Here is a 19,871-nt window from a genome sequence, read left to right on the forward strand (position 1 = left end):
TCAATAAAATACAAGATTGATCTGAATCAAATACATTTGTTTGACGTTGTTTAATGCTGTCTCTCAACAAAGGAAAAAGAAAAGGTTTCTTCCAGAGATTAATTTTGATTAGCCAGATCAAAGGACAAAAAAATGAGTCCACCAGCATCAATCAGGTTAGTTGCAACCTTTTCATTGCTTGATCTAATTAATGAATAAAATATAACTACTTTAACTTCAGAGAATCATACCAAAAACGCCATCAAATCTTCGGAGAAAATTCTTTCGTGTAGTTTACTTTTAACACAACAGGAGAAGATTAAGCCCATGATTTGTCACTTAGCCATTTCAGGTGGCTTATGACATATTGTAATCTACCCAGCAACAAACAAGTCTAGGCATGAAGCATATTTTAAAAGATGAAACCCAGAATAATCATCTCCAATATCCGACATACAAGTCTGCAAGTCATCCGATTAGGACACACCAAGGGTTCGACAGCCATTAATGAAGATTAAGTACAAAGACTGGCCTTCAAATTAAAGATCTGTTTTTTCTGTCCTTGTCATATTTTCCCTTCATTTCAGTCCACTAGTTCAGGCACAGAACTCATCTTCTGGTCCGCACCACGCCACATCGAAATTTTCACTTCTGGATAAGACTGAATCCAATCAGATCACAAAACCTATTGATGGCTGGTAGTGAATCAAATTGATTCATCTACTGTAGACAATTGTTTTTTCATGACCATGATTGTGACCTCTCAAAATACTTGTGTTGGAAATGAAACGGAAAACCAATGACAGATAATATGTGACATGACCTCAATGAATGATTATGTTGAACTTTCTTTGCAGTTACCACCAGTAGTGAGGGCTTGGCTAAGAGAAATAAATCTTATGAATGGAAAAAAAAATTCCCATTGAGAGATTCATTATCAATCATACTTCACATATATTTAAATCTAACTTGATAATATGATTTATCATATAGTTGTATGCTTGCATTTCTTCTGCTCAATCTGATGCTATCTACTGCTTTTTTGAGTTATTCGGGAATATATAAAAAAGATGAAGCTCTCTCTCCGTAATCTTGTTTTCAAAAAAGAGGGGGGGGGTCTTACGGCCATAATCAATGATATGGTAACGAACCGTAAAACATCACATGCTACATTTTTCTTCAAGAATCTACTCAAAATGCTCAAAATTTACAAGGATTACATTACAATATTTTGGATAAATCTTTTTTTCTTTGGGCATCACAATGAATTACAAAGTCCACCCACTAGGTGGGATACAAAAAAGTGCACCAGCGAAAGAAAAGGCCCAAGCAGAGGACTGGGTGACTAGCATGCTACATGAGAGCAAGAGTGGGATAACTCTCTTTTAAAACGGTAACAGAAAGAGCTAATTGTCAGCTTCAAATCAAAAAGGGCCAACAAACTTACCAGGCAAGACCTATTATACAGAAATGGATATTCCACAGTTGTAAACGAAATTAACAGTATATTTTGGATTTTACAGCATCCAGTGAGAGGTGAGATAACTTTGAAGTAATCACATTGCTTGACATTGTACACGAAGTCAAGCTCCAAGTTCAAAGGAGAAACTAAGGATCTGACTAAGTTTAATTTTTGCAACTACACAAGTGTTTTGTTAGTGAGATCATCTTCAGGCGAGAGCTCCATGTTTCAACCACCCATTCCATTGGGGTATTAGGGTGGAATACCTGAAGTATCATGTACGCGGGGGGCTTGAATCATCAATGATTCATCCATGACACTTTCACATTCCATGTTGATCCTCCTCTAATGTCAGACATTACTGGGATGCAAGGTCAAGAATCTGATTCTTTTGCTTGCCCATCCCGTCTACCTGGATCAGTCATGGGGGAATCTGGACAAATTTCATCAGCAGGCAACAAATCAGCGTTTCTTTGATCTTTACCAATCATCGTACTTTCATTGAGGTCAATGGCTGCAACAGAATCCTTTCGATCTACTTTTGGTTGACTGCTGTCCATTTGAACAGTTGATTTCAAGCCACATTCTCGTTGGTTTGTTGCCTGAGAAGATGACTTCAGCATCACAGAATTTCTTTGGTCTTGATTAACTTCAGTAATTTCATATTCAGATAAAAGATCCATGAATTCATTGAGCAGTCTCTGGACTTTCCTGTTAGAGGCCATAGATGGAAGAATATCTTCCCTGAGGAGTTTGTGTTTCTTCATTCCCTGCAAAGATCCAAATGGATCAAGAAAAAGAAGTGATGATTGTGGTTTCGTAATAACAGCAATTCTGCCGGTCAATAGAGAATCCAACGTCTTTTGACCATTGACAAACTTTTGTAAACCACTATTACAGATATAACCACCAACCAATGATGATTTGTTCATTCTACGTCACTGAACCATTTCAGGGGTAATCTAAAAGAGAGCACTTTTTCCTTGTGATGCTCTCAAGTCACCAATAATTTGCCATAGAAATCTATTCCTCTGAAAAAGAATTTAGCTCTTGCTCTGCTGTTTCACAATCTCTTAATTTTTTTTTTTTAAAAAAAAAAATAAATAAATAAATTGAAATTGAAATGCGTGCACTAACTGTTTATTGACGAGACTAGATCAGGTCTTACCAGTACAAAAGGATCCCATGCTAAGTTTTTTGCACCTGAAGATGATTCCTCACCCATACCAGTTGGAGGTCCAAGAAAGCTCTCACATACTTCTCGCAATCGAGATTCATCTGCTTCTCTGAAATCATATTATTACCCTTTTCTGTCAGTAATAATTCCATGGTAACAAAGACCAAAATTGTGCATGCAAAGTGAGCCAGGATAACAAAACCCCACATTTCGTGAACACAGATGCCAACCTTCCTAAAACACTGATGGGTGACGACCACTGACTGGGAGTCAAGTTCCATTAACCTCAAGAAATTATGCAGATTAACACACAAACATAAACCAACTAACTAATCGAACAGGAAAATTCTGCCTTCCTTTGATCTTATGTCAGACTCAGGCCCACATTATGGGCATTGTATTTCCATTCTCTCTCCTGTATGAAAGACTTGATTTTTCTTTCTGGCCCCTTTTGTTTATTTCAATTATTTTCAGCCATCATGAGATTCTTGTCAGATGTTAATAGATTGAGAAAGGAACTTCACCTTGCTAGAAAGCGCACATATGACAACAGGCACTGGCGATATTCATTAGGGGATCCTAAAGCCAAAGAAGAAGCCAGCTGCGCTTCCAAATGAGCACGTGTCTGCACTCCATCGTCAGTCACTCTGCATCCACAAATTCACAAGAAAACTAACATACATGCTTCACAATGATATCAACAAGTAACAATCCAACAATGATATTAAGATGAAAATTACTCTTCTAAAGGACCCGATTGTTTAAATTGTGGAGAAAAGTGATTTTGAGATATCTTTAAACTTGCCATGATTTTGAGATCATCAAAAAGTCATTCATTGTCTAGAGATTATATGAAAAGCAGAAGTTAGTTTGAGTTTGGTTATACATATCATAAAAAGCACTTTCTACTTGAAAGTGCTTTTTAAAATAATCAAGCTACCCGTAAGAGCTTCCCAAAATAACAGAAATCAGATTTTTATTTTTATTTTTAATATTTTGATTGCTTCAATAACTTAAACAAACATGCAAAATTTTTATAAAAAAAAGAAACAATCAGGTTCAAAGTCGATAGACTATTACCAGAAAACAATTAAAAGGAGAACATATCTCAGAACAAGAAGAGAGGTCTAAGGAAAAAGTATGCTCCCTCTTTTTTTCTTTTGGGAAAAAAAAAGGTACTAGTAGATATTTTCAAAATTCATTAATAATTATTGCTCTTTTATATTATGACTCAGTAAACATATTCTCAAATAACAAGATATGCTTAGCAATAACAGGAAAATGAATATATTTCTGTTAAAACTTGATTAAAAAAAACTAATTAGACAAAGAAGCTGAGACAAAATATCAATAACTCGGGCTCTAAGGCTAGACAAAAATAAAAATTCTTCACATTATCCATATCCCTAAGGTCTCTTCTAATCAAAGGTCAATTAAGGCAATATACATTATCGATGTTCATAAATACACACCTGGTCCAACCTGGCTTTCGAGCCAGATATTTCCTAACATCAACTTGCAAAGCTGCTAGCTCACCACTTTGAATTGAACCCAAACTCCAGGAGCTGGCAAAATTAGATGCAGGAAAGCAGTCATCTGCAACCCTTAGCCAACACTTGAGACCCATGTCAAACAGGAAAGCATGGCGAGTGGCCAGAACAACAAGAGGAGAACCAGATTTTGACAACTTTGCAGATATAACTTTAATAGTACCTGGGAGAAACAAAAATTTCAAAACGAACTCAGGCAAAAAGATCATTAGTATAAAACAAGACATCTTCCGTATCAAAGTGTCTGAAACTTGAATCAGACACAACCTGTGAATTGATTGTGCTGCAGTGTCTCTGTTGTGCTAATTTCTGTGCTTAGATATCAAGAATGTTGGCAATATATGATACCTGCGTCTTTACTAGATGAGCTAAGACTAGGAGAAACGAGAGAAGCCAATGAATCCTGCAGGAGGCACTGACGATTGAATAAATCCCATAAATAAAGGGATCCTTTTCTTGTAACCAACAACAATTTCCAGCACTCATCACAGTCTATAAATGTTGCTGCAGATCCCATCATCATGGTAGGCATTGCTCGTCTCCCACACTTTGTGTAAATCTTCAAGAAAGAAAGGGGGCAGATACTTTAAGAGTGTAACTTTTACTCCTTGCCTATTATGTCTAGCGCATGAACCGTTACAAGTTGATAATGATCACTAGAAGTACATAACCAAATCTTGTAATTAAAGATTACAAAAATTTTATTTGCAGAGCTAAAGGTGAAAGGGGTTGGAGAGAATGAAGTTTAAGGAACACGATACACACATGACACCAGCTGCAGATATTTGGATGGAATTATCCTCATGCAATGATGGGTCAGTTTCACCCCCTAAGATCTGAATGTTGATATAGACTAGACTAGCCAATCTAACATTACTAAAGGGATTTTAGAACCTCAGCAATTTTCCATTAATCAAAATGATCTTCTGCCAGAGTGTTTATGTGTGCACACGCATTAAAAACTTCTCAAGCCTTGATAGATGAAAAAGAAGGTCCTATCAATATAAAGACTTCTAGCAAAAGCAGAACAGGATTAACTCAAGAATTAAAACTGTACACCAGTGAAACCTTGCAGATATAGTATGGAAGGACTTCGCACACGCGTACAAAAGAAAGAGAGAAAAAAATGATACCTTTTCTCGTTTTATTCAACAAAAGTTACTTGAAAATGAGTAGAGAAAAAGAAAAACATTTAAATAAGAAAATGATGTCACTTACCTGCAGACATCCATCTTCACAACCAACTGCCCAGAAATTTGCGTTTCCCGCTAAAACGGTGACTTTTCCTGATATCCTATCAGACCAAAGTGTCTGGGACCCCCTCGTGCAAGCAATTTCTGTTTCCCTCATCGTGGATGTGTTTCCCATCCCCATAATGTCATTTACAGCATGTTCTCTTGGGCATGCTTCTAAACAAATAGGTGCATTATCTTCCCCACCTTTCTTGTCAAACACCCTTAGAGAAAGCGTAGCACTACAAGCAGCTAAAGAACTAGAACTCATCACATTTCCCAACTGCTCAACATCAATGCTTCCATCTCTGCCAGCAGGTGGTGGAACCTTCTCAATCACTAAGCTCTCAGAAATTGTTGCCCTAGCAGTAATTCCAGAACGCTCCTTAACATCAGAACTTCTGACAAGTTGTCCTCCTAAATTATTTGCTCTTGCACCATCATCAGTAGAAACAACTCCATTGTTAGATGACATTAGAGGAAAATCAAGTGATTGAGACTGAACTGTGCCAGATATGTTTTCCTGCTGAGAAGGCACCCCAACTGCTTCTGGAATAATTCTTTTCCTGCCATCAGGACGTCTATATTCTCTTTGCTTGACAGGACTAGAAATTCGGCCAGAGGTTGCAACTTTGTTTATCCCATCACCAACAGGGCCCCCACTCTTTTTAATGTCAACTTGAGGCTCAGAAATTTTTATAGCAGCCCTTTCATCAACATAAGCTTTAGTAATAGTCTGGTTTTGCTGGACATCAGAAGTGACTTTTTTGCTAGGTGCTTGCTTCAGAGAAGTTGCTTCAAGTAATAACTGTGCTGGACTTTCTGCTAAGGTTGCTTGACGACCCCTCACATCACCGTAACGATTTTTCTTCAATTCGTCTAGCTCATCATCACTTAGTCTCTGGCCAAGTTCTTTGACCTCAAAATGAAATGTAGCAACAGATCCATCCAAGGAACATGCAAAAAGTGAATATCCATCAGGGCTCCTGTTTTAAAAGGAGCGCCCAATGATCAGAAAAGTTTAGATAAGACACTTGCACTAACTACAAGGTCAAAATAAAGAGCATATAAAGCACAGCCAGGGAGCATACCAGGATAAATCAACAACACTTTGAGTGAAAAAATGCTTGGCCACAAAGAGGGGCCGAGGACTCGCAGTAGTCCATACTGTTATAGTACGATCCTGACTTCCGATAGCAATAACATTGTAAGGCTGTGGCTCTTTGCTTACGGTCTTGGAAGCACCATTACTCCACCCGACAGGTACAGCCTTCACTTCCTGCGCATTAGAAGAATTCCTCCTGAACATCGAATGGTTAAACTTCACCACAATCACTGGAGCATTGTGCCCTAAGAAGTCAAATGTTGCAGACCATTCCCCTCTCTCTAGGACAGGAGCAGAGTGCCTTGGCTTCTGGAACCCATGAGTGGTAGTAATAAAATGACCACAGGGAGACCATCCAAGCCGCCTAAAAAAGGTAGACCCAAGCTGAAAGAAACAAACTAGAATTAAGAAAAAGAAACTGATTAAATTTGAATAGATTTTTTAGATAACGAAACTTACTGATTTTGTCCAGTGACCATCCGTCCTGTGAGCAAGACTCCAATCACTGGTTCGCCAAATAATGACAGTTTTATCATCTGATTGACTTGCTATGAAAGATCCAATGGGATCCCAAGCAACACCCTTAACCAGGCTAGAGTGTCCCCTGAGAACAGCAGTGCAGATCCCATTGCTCATATTCCAGATATGGATGGTATTGTCCAAACTAGCACTGCCCAATGTGGAGTCATCAGGAGACCAATTAAGATCCACCTACTTTAAGCATGGATAAAAAGACCCCTAGTTAATGGTGCTCGGTTAGAACACAAAAGCATTTAGATGAGCAGTAAATAAGGCAAGAAGCACACTTAGTTCTCAGGATTCCCAAGATAAAAATATGTACTTCAAATTAATTAGTTGCAAGGCTTCTTGAAAAAGGCAAGAGGCTAAAATTGTAAAAGCAATTGCATTACCACGTCTGCAGTATGCCCTCTCAAAGTCAATGCAACTTTCCAGTTTTCAATATCTGGGGGCTCTCCACTACCAAACTCAGTGGTTCCTGAACCAGGCTTTCTCTCATGCACTAATATCGCCTGATCATCAGACCCTGATGCAACATACCTTCCATGCTTAGCCCATCTGACACAGTTGACTGATCCAAAGTGATCTCGCAGGGTAGCAAGAAGTCTCTGGGACGACTCATCATTTGTCATATCCCTACTAACAGATTTCATGTTCCATATGCGAACCTATATGAAATAGAGTCAAGAGTAAGTATTGTGAGGACGATTGCACCTAATTATAACCATTAGCAAAGTGAAATACCAAAATAGATCAATAAAGTAATTAAAACCATAAGAACTCCGCTGAAAAATCCTCCCCAGCGTGGTATACAGCTCACGCACAGTGAACACATTTAAGAGTGTACTCAGAACAAAGTAAGAAATAGAAGGGGCTTAAGTTATTGTCTTAGTTAACACAAGGTTGGTAGTATTACCATGTCTTGTTTTTATCTTGGAATGAGAAGTAATTCGCCACAAGATACCAAGAGAACACAAAATTGATTCATAAAGTTGAATTATTTATCAAGAACAGCAACAACAGAAAATGGAATGAACGGATAAGCTTATATCAACTAACAAACATTGATGAAATGTTCGTATTGATTTTGAATTCAAGGAAAATGATAATCCAATCTTCAGAAAATTTGGATTCAATACTTTCAAACAGGAGATCCAGATGTGAATAAATGGAGAAGCTTCAAAAAGCATGTGCCAGATGCGTATGAGATATGAAAATGCATAGAAAGACCGCATCAAAGTGTTCCATCACCAAGGGTAGAATCAGCACTGACTAGTGGCTAGACAACATGTTATCTTCGGGCACAAATTTTAGAAGTTTTCAATCAATTATGAGTAACTAGCATAGCAACATTCATATAATTCTACAAACTAAGCCATGTATATATAATATCTTCTAGGCTTCTTAACAAGCACTGCGGCCGCAAAAATAGACGAAACAAAAAATTCCATAAATCACTGCTTTTGGAAAGAGAAGCAGAATGTCAAAGCAACTGCGAAACCAACCATAGCCGCTCAGTTTTAAACGCCTGCAAACAAATAATGGAGTTTATTCACCCAATCCTGGCCAAAATACAAGGTAATCAAGAATCCACCAGCTCGAGCAAATGTCTAAACTTCTAAATGAAACTCCTCCTTCGGCAACAATAAGAAACGAAATGGCGCAGAAATATTCCACTCACTCGTCAAAATAAATTCAACAAGTTACTGATGTGCCGAGCCCCCGGGCACCACCAACTGGCGCACCCTAAGATTCAAAATATCTCCAAATTGAGACTCTAGTCTCTGACACGTTAGAAGGATGAGAGGAAAAGACCATACCTTGTGGTCGCCACCGCCAGTAGCGAACCGAAGCCCACCAGGTTGTACATCAATGGAGAAAATTTGCATGCCCTCATGCCTAACCCAACTAGGTTTCTCTGCAATCATCCTCGAAAGTGTCTTCTTTTGAACCCTGAGCAGCCTTCTTCACTCTTTTTACCCCCTGAAGATCCAATCTCTTATTTCCGAGGCTTCACCAACTGAGTTCAAAGCCTAAGAGACGCTTATACAAAAACTAGCCGTAAACCCCCCCCCCCCAAAACACTGTGAAAACCGGCGTCAGTAAAACCCTACGAAGATGAAGTCGAATCGCGGTTGGAAATTTTTTCTGGTGGGAAAAGCTGGGGAGACACGGGGAAAAACTTAAAAAAAAAAAAACCCTAAACTGATGTGGTAATTCAATACTCGTTGAATTAGCCGCAATAACTCTCAATTAATGAAGAACCTTTGAAAACACTTTCATTTTTTCCTTAATATTTTTCAGGGGGAAAATGGAAACAAAGGTGAAAAGGACAAAGCCCCTAGCTTTTGGGGCACTTGAGGAAAAACCCTCCAAGTGATGGGACCTGAGAAGAAGATCGAGGACCTAACCTCCTCGTTAACGGTCAAATCCCCGAGAAGCTAAAATGCGTATAGCAAAGAACTGAAAAAGAAGAAAAAGGAAAGAAAAAAAAAAAGATTCCCAAAAAGAAAAGAAAGCAGAAGGTAAAGAGAAAGACAGTAGCAGTTAGAACTTCGCCGCACGTAAGAGGGAAGTCAGTAAAAGAGTACTATGGACGGAGACAAACAACAGATTACAGATCTGAAGGATTTTCAAAGATGGGCAATTGGTCCCTAAGACCTTGGTTTCTAAGACATGAACTGAATGTCCAAACATACCATCCAAAGTCCTCTGATGATCATAGCAAAACAGGACACAAGAAAATTTTAAGCAGAGGAGTAAGAGAAAATAACATTGTTTATTTTTTTTACTTTTCTCAGACCAAAATGGAATTCCAATCTCTTATTCTTGTAATGCAGGTACTTAACTATTTAGCTATGGATTAATAATCACGTAATTGCCTTAAAGAATAGTATCTTTTTTGTCAATTAGCAATACATTTGTCGACACAAACGAAAGTATATTAAATCTGATAGTGCCATTATGAGGAATCTGAGGAAAACAAGTGGAGCAAGAAAGCCTATCCTTTGAAGCCTCAAAGCCCTCGTACCCCCACTAGCCTCAAAGCTTTCCCATATTACATTTTAAATTTTTCATATTTAAAAAAAAAATAATCAGAGTGAAAAATGAGATGTAATGCAATTACTCATTTGAACTTTTTTTTGTTGGTATTTTTCTGTTTTTTCCTTTAAATTAATGAATAAATATTAAATGCAAGCACGTCTACGATGGGGAAAATGTGCCTTTCATAGGCCGCGTTGTACCGATCGGAAAAATGACGACAAAAAATATTTATAATAACGCGTGATTTTGACTAATTCCTCTTCCTTTACGTTACGGGTAATCATTCTAATATGAATTTTAATTTGTTGTCTCTTTCAACCTTCAAATAAACCACTAACCAGAAAAAAGACCCTTTTTTGGTAATACAGGAAAAAAGGCTTTTTTTTCTCAATAAAGATTGCACGTTGATTTTTTTTAACCCATTATGAAAATATAAATAACTTGATAGGTAAGATCCCCCCCATTAAGTGAGAATCCTAAAGCAAAGGGATGAAAGAAAATAATTCTCATTCATTAACACGTGCACAATGCTTAATTGAAATGGTACAATGCATCTATGTAAGAGATACACTCTATCAAGTATTCACGTATTCTTTATATATATGTATAACTAGATTTCATGTACTTGACATGTACAGAAAAGATAACTATCTTCAAGATGAAGATGAGCATAATTCCATTAAATTTAAAATGGGAAATACCTGCACATAAACGCAATTGCACAACGTGGAAACTCTTTTATTGAGGACAAAAGGCACTTCTAAATAGCCAACACTTTGAGAGCAATAGGACTTCTAACGCTATGCATCCCATTGTTCCATATCAAGGCCCCAAACACAAAATTCCCATTGCTACTTTGGTATGGAGTGAAATCTATCCTGAAAGTTACTTTCTCACCTGTTTTCCTAAACTTAATTTCTGCAGGTGTAACCTTGACTTTCACACCTGCTGGATCCTCAACACTCGCTGCATATGCTGTTGGTTCCCTACCATAGTACGTAACCGTCCTATAAACCGACAAACTTCCATTCAAGTTGGATACCCCAATTGAAGGGTAATTGAAGTTGTAGGACGCAGGAGGAGATCTCTGACACACAAGTAGTTCCCCAGTGAGGTTCTTAAGTTGAGCTGGACTTGCACCAGCACTGCACAGAAAATTGAGAACATCATGGGAATCAAAATCATATACTAGTCTGGTTTTTAGTGCTGCAACTGGGTTAATATGGCCAGATCCATAATCAAATGGTGTGGCTTGTGTTCCGTTTGGATCTCTTCCAATTAGGCCATGAATGTTATCCATGGTTGTTGCTGAAACATTAGAACAAACAACATTAGTCATGGGATCCGGAGAATATAGCAGACAAGTATTTTCAGGTTAACTTACCAGATGTAATTATTGCTGACATTATGGCTGCTGGACCCCATGAGGGTTGAGAGGACTTCAAAAGTGCAGCAACCGCAGTAATGTGGGGACAAGCCATTGATGTTCCAGAGATAATGTTATAGTCAATGGATCGGTGTTCGACTGTTTCTTCAGTTGCTAGTGGAGACCACGCTGCTAAAATATTCAAGCCGGGGCCTGTGATGTCAGGCTGCATAGTGGGACAAAGAAGAACACAATTTTTATCAATCAATTTCTCTTAAAGAATAGCAGAAAAGTTATCATTTTCTTGTATGTTATAGTCTTGAGTCCCTTTTGAAAAGAAGAAGAAGCAAGTAAACTGTGTGTGCAGACCATTGACTTCATAATGTTATGTTTTTTGTGATGCTTTTGGTCATGTCAGCAGCAAAACTTGTGTTCTTGTATGCCAATGCAATTTTATTTAGAAGGTTGAGTAGGCTTGCCTTAATAATATCTGGCGTAATTATATTTGGTCCCACAGAAGAAAAAGCCGCCACTTCTGGTGCAGGTTTAACATCCGCAACAGTTATTGTCGACAAGATCCTAGCACTTGGGTTCCTGATACAATAAAAACATGAGCAGCAAGTTTTTCAGTCACTCTTTTGATGACGAGTAACATGATTCCGTTATGCATATCTTCTTTTTATTTCCTTTTTTTATAATAAGGGGAAAAAAAAGGTGAAGTTAAAACTCACCTGTCTGTCTTCATGTATGCCTGTAGCTCTTCTACAGCTCCCTGACCAATAATGGTGCTTGGGATGACAAACTGAAAGCCAAGATCTTTAGCATTGTGATCAATTAATATCATTCCAACACCCCCACCTTGCTTTATAGTGATAGCCTTTGCTCGTCGATCATCAGCAAAAGTCTCAATTGTACAGACCACAATTTTTCCCTCGATTAGGGCAGGATCTAGAGTGTTGTGGTGGCAGAAGCTATAAAAAAAATGGTAAAACAGAATTAATCGTAGATCACATTTCTTGGGTTCAATCATCATCCCAAAAAAGCTTCATGGTCAAATTCAGCTTTTACCATGCCACGAAAAAAACTTTTGTGGAGTTTAAGACCATAGAATCCATTTGTCTTTGAGAGATAAAAGACAGAGTTTGATGTTTAATACTATGGAACATTATTAGGATAATGTTATAAAGTCTACAAATGAATTTTGTCTATTTCGGACTAATAGTGGAGATACCTTGCATTTCTTGATGGAATAGCAGGTGCTGCAGCATTCTTCCCGTCTATCAAGCTATACGACTGCTCCATTTTAATTGGATTCAAAGAGAAACCCTGACAACAACTTAGCGTACTTTAGTTGCCATATTAGTCATGAACTATATAGAAATGATGTGTGCTTTTGACCTCACCTTTAAAACTTTTGAGTTGCCAAGTAAGATGTTTGAATGGAATTCTCTGTCTATTGAGCCAGCAGCAACAGTGAGGATCCAAGGAGCAACATTGCATGCTGTGCGTGGAAAAACCGAGTTCCCTACAGAAGCAGAAATGAGAATATTCCTTTGAAATGCATGGAATGTTCCTATGGACACTGCATCTTCGAAATAAATTGGCTGTGGTGGTTTTGGTCCGAGGGAAAGTGATAAAATATCAACATCATCATGAATAGCATCATCCATGGCAGAAAGAATATCAGCATCACTGCACATATCAAACCAACAAGCCTTGTAAATGGCAAGTCTGGCTCCTGGAGCTCCTCCTCTAGCAGTTCCCTTAGCCATACCAAATAAGCTAGCGTCAGTGACAATGGACCCTGCAATTGTGGACGCAGTGTGGGTTCCATGTCCATCACTGTCTCGAGCTGACATAAAAAAAGTTCGGTTCTGAGATTGCAGAGGACCAAAATCTGTTGTGAAACCTTTTGAATAGAACCGAGCACCAATTATTTTCCTGTAAAATCCAAATTCCAGATGACATGGTCGGTATGGACTAAGGTTTGAGTGATGAGAAATATGTTGTTGTATTAGTAAGGGACAAGTTCGTGTGTTGTTTTAGTTCTAGACTATGGTCGCGAAACATGAAAGAGTATCTTTACTTGTTACAATGGGCTTGTGTAAAGTTTTCTCCATTGACACACTCTCCCTTGAATTTTTCGGGCACAGGACCTAATCCGTCATCATTGAAGCTTTTCGATTCTGGCCATATACCTAAAGATCAAAGTTAAATCAATTTAATCAAAATGAAATACTATAAATAGGAAAAAAAAAAAAATGGTCGCATCTGGCAAGTGAGATTCTGTGAGTAGACCTTATCTGAAAAAACGGATAAACCATATCAATTATGGAGATGCGCATAAAAGTGTCAAAAGTGAATTCAACTAAAAGAATATTTAACTGCCTTTATGTCTCCTTATAATTGATTTAGTTTGCCAAATTTTCATAGACCAAGTCTGTATAATTATTTTTCGACGTTTTTCTGTGCATTACAGTGAGTTGTATTGTCGTTATAGATTTCATCATATACCTGAGTCAACAACACCAACAATGACATTGGATCTGGGGTCCATGGGCAGATAATCGCCATTGTATACAGAGTCTGATCCAAGAAAATGCCATGAACGTGTAGTATGGAGCCGATTCATTTTGCTCTCAAACACTGACACGACTGAATCATGTTCTGAAACATAAATCAGAACATCAGAGGAGATAAATGTCTTAGGGGTGTGATACAGATTATGCATGCACGTGTGTGTGGGAATAACGAGTTAATTAGTCATCTAATTTGAAGTGCTTCCCTGTCCTACATGAAGAAATGGGAAAGAGATCAAGACATGAGAGTAAAGTACTTTACCAGCAAGTTCATCAGCTTGCTCTGGTGTGAGCATTGCTGAGAAACCTCGGAAGCTTTTAGCGTAGTGATGAACTGCCGCTGCTTTTGCTTCGTCGAAACTGAGAAAAATTCAAACACTTCTTAGACAACCTAAGAAAGAACACCACTAGCATAAGGAACATATGCTAAATTGAAGGGTCTTACCTTCCAGAGACTGAAGCAAGTATTTCATGGTTTGCTCTGACTACAGATTCTGAATTGGGATGTGAATGCTCTCCCATGTATACTATATAATGCTTTTGCTGCGTCCAAACATGTCACCAAGTTACATTAGTTTCCTTGTACACAAAGCCCATGGTGCGGGCAAATAACAGAATGTACCTGACAATTATTACAAGGCTTTGGTCAATTCTTACCTTAGGAGTGCCCCCATGAACTAAAGTAATCCAATAAACAGGAAAAGAGTGATCTTGAAGACTTGAAGAAACCTCATGATATGGCAGGAGGGTGAAGAAGCTGGTGACAGATGAAGCTAATATTTGGATGCAGTAGAGAGTAGTGGGTGATTGGCCCATTTTATAACAGGTCAAAACCTGTATTATGTAATGCACGTCTCATGATATTAAATTCTGGAGCCGGCTAGTTTTGTTTCTGATTATGACTTGGCACCTATCAAATTCTTTGAATAAGTAACATGGAAATAAAGAAAGAAGAAGAGACCAACCATATAGTAATTCTTTTAATTAATGGGGTTTGTGCCATATGGAAGAATTTTCTAAGGAAACAGAGAGCTTATGCTTACAAACAAACACTAGGGTGCTCACATTTACGTAGTCTTGAAAACATGATATAAACCACAGCTAGAAGCACAATCAATGTTAAGATGCTGGGTAGATGAAGATTCTTTAATTGTTTGATTCCTGATACGGACATTGGTTCGTGAAAGCAACAATACATTATTCGACTGCTATTTTCCTGACTAGGCCTGTTATAGGATTGGAATTGAAGAGGAAAGGGGACTGTTAACCCAAAATATTGAGGCACATGACCAAACGAGCAAGGAATGGTGACCAAAGTAAATACCACTCAGTACTTCAGAAGTATAGTTTACTCATAATTTAATGCGCCGACAAAACGCCACGGAGCTTTGTAGGTAAGAAATTTGAGTTTAAAAATAGCATGTTGATTTTTTTTTTTTTTTGGGTGTGACAAGTTGAATTATGTGTTGACCCAAAAATATCTCAGTAAATGAAATTGGGTTTGAGATTCTCTGAAAATGGGAGGGCCACCACCTCCGGGAATGGAGTTTACGGCCCAGCCCAGATGAAATGTCTCGAGATGGTGAATTGAGGCCCAATCCAGTTATTACTTCTTCTTCTTCCTTTGGGAATACAAAAGCAAGCAGAGTTTAACAATACAAAGCTAGGCAAATCCTGGGATAACAGAGACGACAATTCGGTTATTAATGAAGAGTACGTTCAACTGTTTAAGAGCCGAAAGAAAATCTAATTTTATCGTAAACAATATATTAAAAAAAAAGTGAAAGTATCCCAATCAGATCATTTGTTTACCATTTGTGCAGCCACAAATAAGGATTTTACTTATTATATGCTTTTTTTTTCCTAGATATAGTTGCATTCCGGATGATATTATGCTTGGAAGAATATTTTGACAATCAAACCAGAACAAAATTTCTAATTAGTCCGATGGGAAAAAATTGTTTGCAATAATTTTTTATTTTTAATTACTATTCCTTAATATATGATATACTTTATAAATTTAGATAAATTTATAAATTAGTTAAATTAGTTATTTGTTAAAAATATACATTGATTTTCTGTATATTAGAATTAGAGTTAACAAAAATAAGAATAATATTTAAAATTAGAATGAAGTGCTTTGTTGCTTTTTCTTTATTTTGTTGATAAATCATCAATCCATTAATTAATATAATATATTTACACTCTGCTTTGTGAATTTTTCGGGATTAAAAAAAATTAAGAAAAGAGGAAAAGATTAAGAGGATCTAGGAGAGAGAAGAAAGAAGGAAATCCATATATAGATTTTAGTTGACCAAAAATATCCAAATAAGGATTTTACCCGCCTTGTTTATATTTTGAAATTATGTTTTTCTAGGATCTAGGAGAGAGAAGAAATAAGAAAATCCATATATACCCTCCTTGTTTATATTGTGAAATTCTGTTTTTCTTTTCTCTTTTTTATGCTAGTAAAAAAAGATTCTGATAAAACGAACATCATGAGGTAATGATGTCTAGGTTCAGTGAATTGACAGGAACTAATAGATGTCATTTTTGCTTTGGCCAAACGAGGAATTAAATTAAATAAATAAATAGCAAGAACAAAGGATGAATAAATGAGAGAGAGAGAGAGAGAGAAGGGGGGCGTGGCGTGGCAACAACGGCTTCCAGAAGGTAATCACGGCCTTAATAAACCAAAAAAGAGGCACTCATATTAAAAACCGTTTGGGGGGCGCGTAACAAATTAGCAATAGACGTGGTCACGCCGTTTCTCCCCTTATTAATAAATAAAAAAGCAATTCACGCCCAAAAAAAAAAAAGAAAAAGAAAAGAGAGAGTCGCAGACATATAGAAAAGAAGAAGGCCTCTGGAATTTTCTTCACCCTCCAGCAATCCTATACCCTAGCTCCACATCTCTCATCCTCCCTTTGCGTTCCTCTTGAGGTGCTTTTCTTTTCCTTCTTTATTTCTCTTCTGCAGATTCCCCTCTCTGTCCCCCCTTCTAATCCCCCAAACCCTTCTTCTCTCTTCCGCGTTTTTTTCCTCCTTTCGCTGGTAATCGTCCTCCTCCTCTACGTGATGTTCCTTCGTCTTTGGAAAATTCTTCCTGCTTGTTTAGGTTTGAAAATATACTGATTGACGTTGTTTGGCGTTTCCTTTTGCAGATCGCTAGATCTCTCGGCGGGATTGGACCGACATCGATCAAAGAAAATGGCGGAAGAACATAGATGCCAAGCTCCGCGCCTTTGTGCCAACAACTGCGGCTTCTTCGGTAGTCCTGCGACGCAGAATCTCTGTTCCAAATGCTACAGAGATTTGCAGCTCAAGGAGCAACAATCCTCTTCGGCCAAGCTGGTTCTCAATCAGTCCATAGTCCCTCAGCCGTCCACGGCGGAGAAATCGGAGTCATCTTCGTCGTCGCTGGAACCTGTTGCCGATCTTTCGTCTTCGGTTGCTGTTGCGGCTGATCCGGCGCCTCAGGCGGAGGAGCCGAAGAGCGCTTCACCGGCTCAGCCGAATAGGTGCATGACGTGCAGGCGGCGCGTGGGGCTCACCGGGTTCAAGTGCCGGTGCGGGTCGACGTACTGCGGGGCCCACCGATACCCGGAACAGCACGGGTGCGAGTTCGACTTCAAGACGATGGGCCGGGAGCAGATCGCGAAGGCCAATCCAATAGTGAAGGCCGATAAGCTAGAAAAGATCTGAGGAGGAAGGGTGTTATGGTCATGTCGCGTGTGTGATTATATTTCATTTGGGAAAGGTATTCGGATCTGAAATTTGGGTCGGTCATCGGGTCATTAGTGGTTGGAGGGTCGTGGTTCGGACGCTGTTGGCGGTTGGTTGTTGGTGGATTGGTGGGTTGGGGAGCATTATTCTCACGCCGTTGAGCCATGATGTAAATTTCAATGAATTAATAAATGTTTAATTAAATACATTTGTCTAATCCTTTTCTGTGTTTTATTCATTATAGGTGCGTGCGTCATTGAGGCAGTTTTATAAATTAATTAATTATAAAAAATATGATATTTTTTAAAATATTAATTATTTTTTAATATTTTATTTTTTTTCTACTTGATTAGGAATTATGATTGAGAGAGTATTCATAAAGATAATTTTAAAAAATTGATAAATATCATAAATTTTATATTTAGAATCAAAATTAATTAATAATTAAGTCTCATATTAAAGATCAAGAAAATGGTATGAAATAAAATATTTTAAAACACCAAAATATGCGGATTTCTTCCGGCGGAATAAATAAAATAATATTATTTTATAACACTTATTTGATTAATTTAAAAAACCAAAAAAACTACTTGCTTATATAGCATATATTATATAATCTTTTTATTAAAAGTAGCAATGAGTAAAAAAAATATTAAAAAAATTAACTCATATTTATTATAAATAATTAAATTAATTAATTTTTTAATATATTTAAATTAAGAGAAAATGACACAAAAATGATATTTGAACTTAAAAATATCAAAATAGTCACTTGAATTTGCAAAATCCCAATTTAGTCATAAGTGACCAATTTGATATTTGTAAATTTACTGAAATAACTATATTGCCCTTTATTTTATTTATTGTTTTTTAAAAAACCAAATGTTCCCGCTAGCCGGCGGTCGTTGGAGCTCCGGTGCCATCAGCGGCAGCGGAGCTTAGGTGGCTGCAGTCACCGAAACTCCAGCAGTCGCCACCAATCAGTCACCGAAACTCTAGTGGCCGACAACAATTTTTTTCAAAATTTTTACAATTTCAGTAAAACAGTTAACAATTTTTGCAACGCTATTAATAAATTTAATATAACAGTTAACAACAAGTTTTTCAGAAAATTCAAAAAGTAGTATTTTTACAACTTCAGTAATGCCATTAACAAGTTCCGTGACTCTATTAACAACTTTGGTATAGCATTTAACAACAGGTTTTCTGAAAAATTTAAAAAGTAGCATTTTTACAATTTTAATAACATGATTAACAAGTCATGTAATAACTCTCGTGAAGGTTGATCTTAGCTCCTTATGAACGTTGTACAGTAAAAAAATTTCACTTATTAGGCAACCATTATGGTCATGAGAGTTGTTAATATCGTTATATGACTTGTTAACCGCGTTACTAATGTTGTAAAAATACCACTTTTTGAATTTTTCAGAAAACCTGTTGTTAATAAAGGTACAAAACTTATTAACAGCATTACTAAAGTTGTAAAAATACTACTTTTTAAATTTTCTGAAAAATCTGTTGTTAACTGCTAGGGGTGTTCAAGGCCGACCCGTCCCGGTCAGCCCGTTCCAGTCCCGGTCTTATTGGGACGGGACGGATCCGTCCCGAAATTTTCCGAGATGGGACAAACCGGGACGGGACAAAAAAGGGACCGGGACGGGACGGGACACGAGACAGGGTCGTCCCGTCCCGGTTCCTTTTATTTTTTATTTTTATCCTATTTATATAATATCATTTTTTTCATATTTTTTTAAGATTTGAGACTATTGTATAGAACTATGGATATATTTATTTAGAGTTTTTATATTTGTTAATGATTTGAGATTATTGATGATTAGAATTTTTAGCAAGTTTTTATTGTGTTAAAAGCTTTTGTTTAGAGTTTTTAATGACTATTATATGTAATATTTTGAGATTTTGTTTAAGGGTGCCCAAACAAATAAAAAAGAAAATAAAAAATGTTTTTTAAAAATTTAAGCTCAAAAAAATATAATTAAAAAAATCAGATTTTTTTTTAAAATTAAAAAAATTAAAAAAATATTTTCGGGACGTCCCGGATCCGTCCCGTCCCAAATTCGTCCCATCCCAACCGAGAAAAGGACAACCCCGGGACGGGCCGGGACACGGGACA

At 37.4% G+C, this 19,871-nt stretch overlaps 2 protein-coding genes and 1 pseudogene across 3 annotated transcripts; 1 reads left to right on the plus strand and 2 right to left on the minus strand.

Moving 5' to 3' along the window:
* Positions 1–1,397: 1,397 nt before the first annotated feature.
* LOC114762813 (protein HIRA) lies at positions 1,398–9,101 on the minus strand. The gene is made up of 10 exons (XM_028952401.1): positions 8,845–9,101; positions 7,417–7,692; positions 6,965–7,216; positions 6,492–6,889; positions 5,387–6,386; positions 4,517–4,727; positions 4,091–4,331; positions 3,143–3,265; positions 2,610–2,727; positions 1,398–2,211 (listed from the first exon to the last, which is right to left on the minus strand). Exons 1-10 carry the CDS (start codon positions 8,950–8,952, stop codon positions 1,816–1,818), a joined length of 3,123 nt encoding a protein of 1,040 aa, XP_028808234.1. The 5' UTR covers positions 8,953–9,101; the 3' UTR covers positions 1,398–1,815.
* A 1,728-nt stretch (positions 9,102–10,829) lies between these two features.
* LOC114762829 (subtilisin-like protease SBT5.3) lies at positions 10,830–14,748 on the minus strand (annotated as a pseudogene).
* Positions 14,749–16,828: 2,080 nt separating this feature from the next.
* Positions 16,829–17,957, plus strand: LOC114762815 (zinc finger A20 and AN1 domain-containing stress-associated protein 3). Of its 2 annotated transcripts, none has more exons than XM_028952406.1 (2): positions 16,829–16,957; positions 17,179–17,957. In XM_028952406.1, the coding sequence occupies exon 2, from the start codon at positions 17,225–17,227 to the stop codon at positions 17,717–17,719; it is 495 nt and encodes a 164-aa protein (XP_028808239.1). In that variant the 5' UTR covers positions 16,829–16,957; positions 17,179–17,224; the 3' UTR covers positions 17,720–17,957. The 2 variants fall into 2 exon arrangements, with proteins under 2 accessions (XP_028808239.1, XP_028808238.1); XM_028952405.1 differs by lacking the exon at positions 16,829–16,957 and adding an exon at positions 16,969–17,068.
* The last annotated feature ends 1,914 nt before the right edge of the window (positions 17,958–19,871 follow it).

Source organism: Neltuma alba, unplaced genomic scaffold, assembly GCF_004799145.2.
Source record: "Neltuma alba isolate B1F8T4 unplaced genomic scaffold, ASM479914v2 tig00011243_pilon, whole genome shotgun sequence".
NCBI lineage: Eukaryota > Viridiplantae > Streptophyta > Magnoliopsida > Fabales > Fabaceae > Neltuma > Neltuma alba.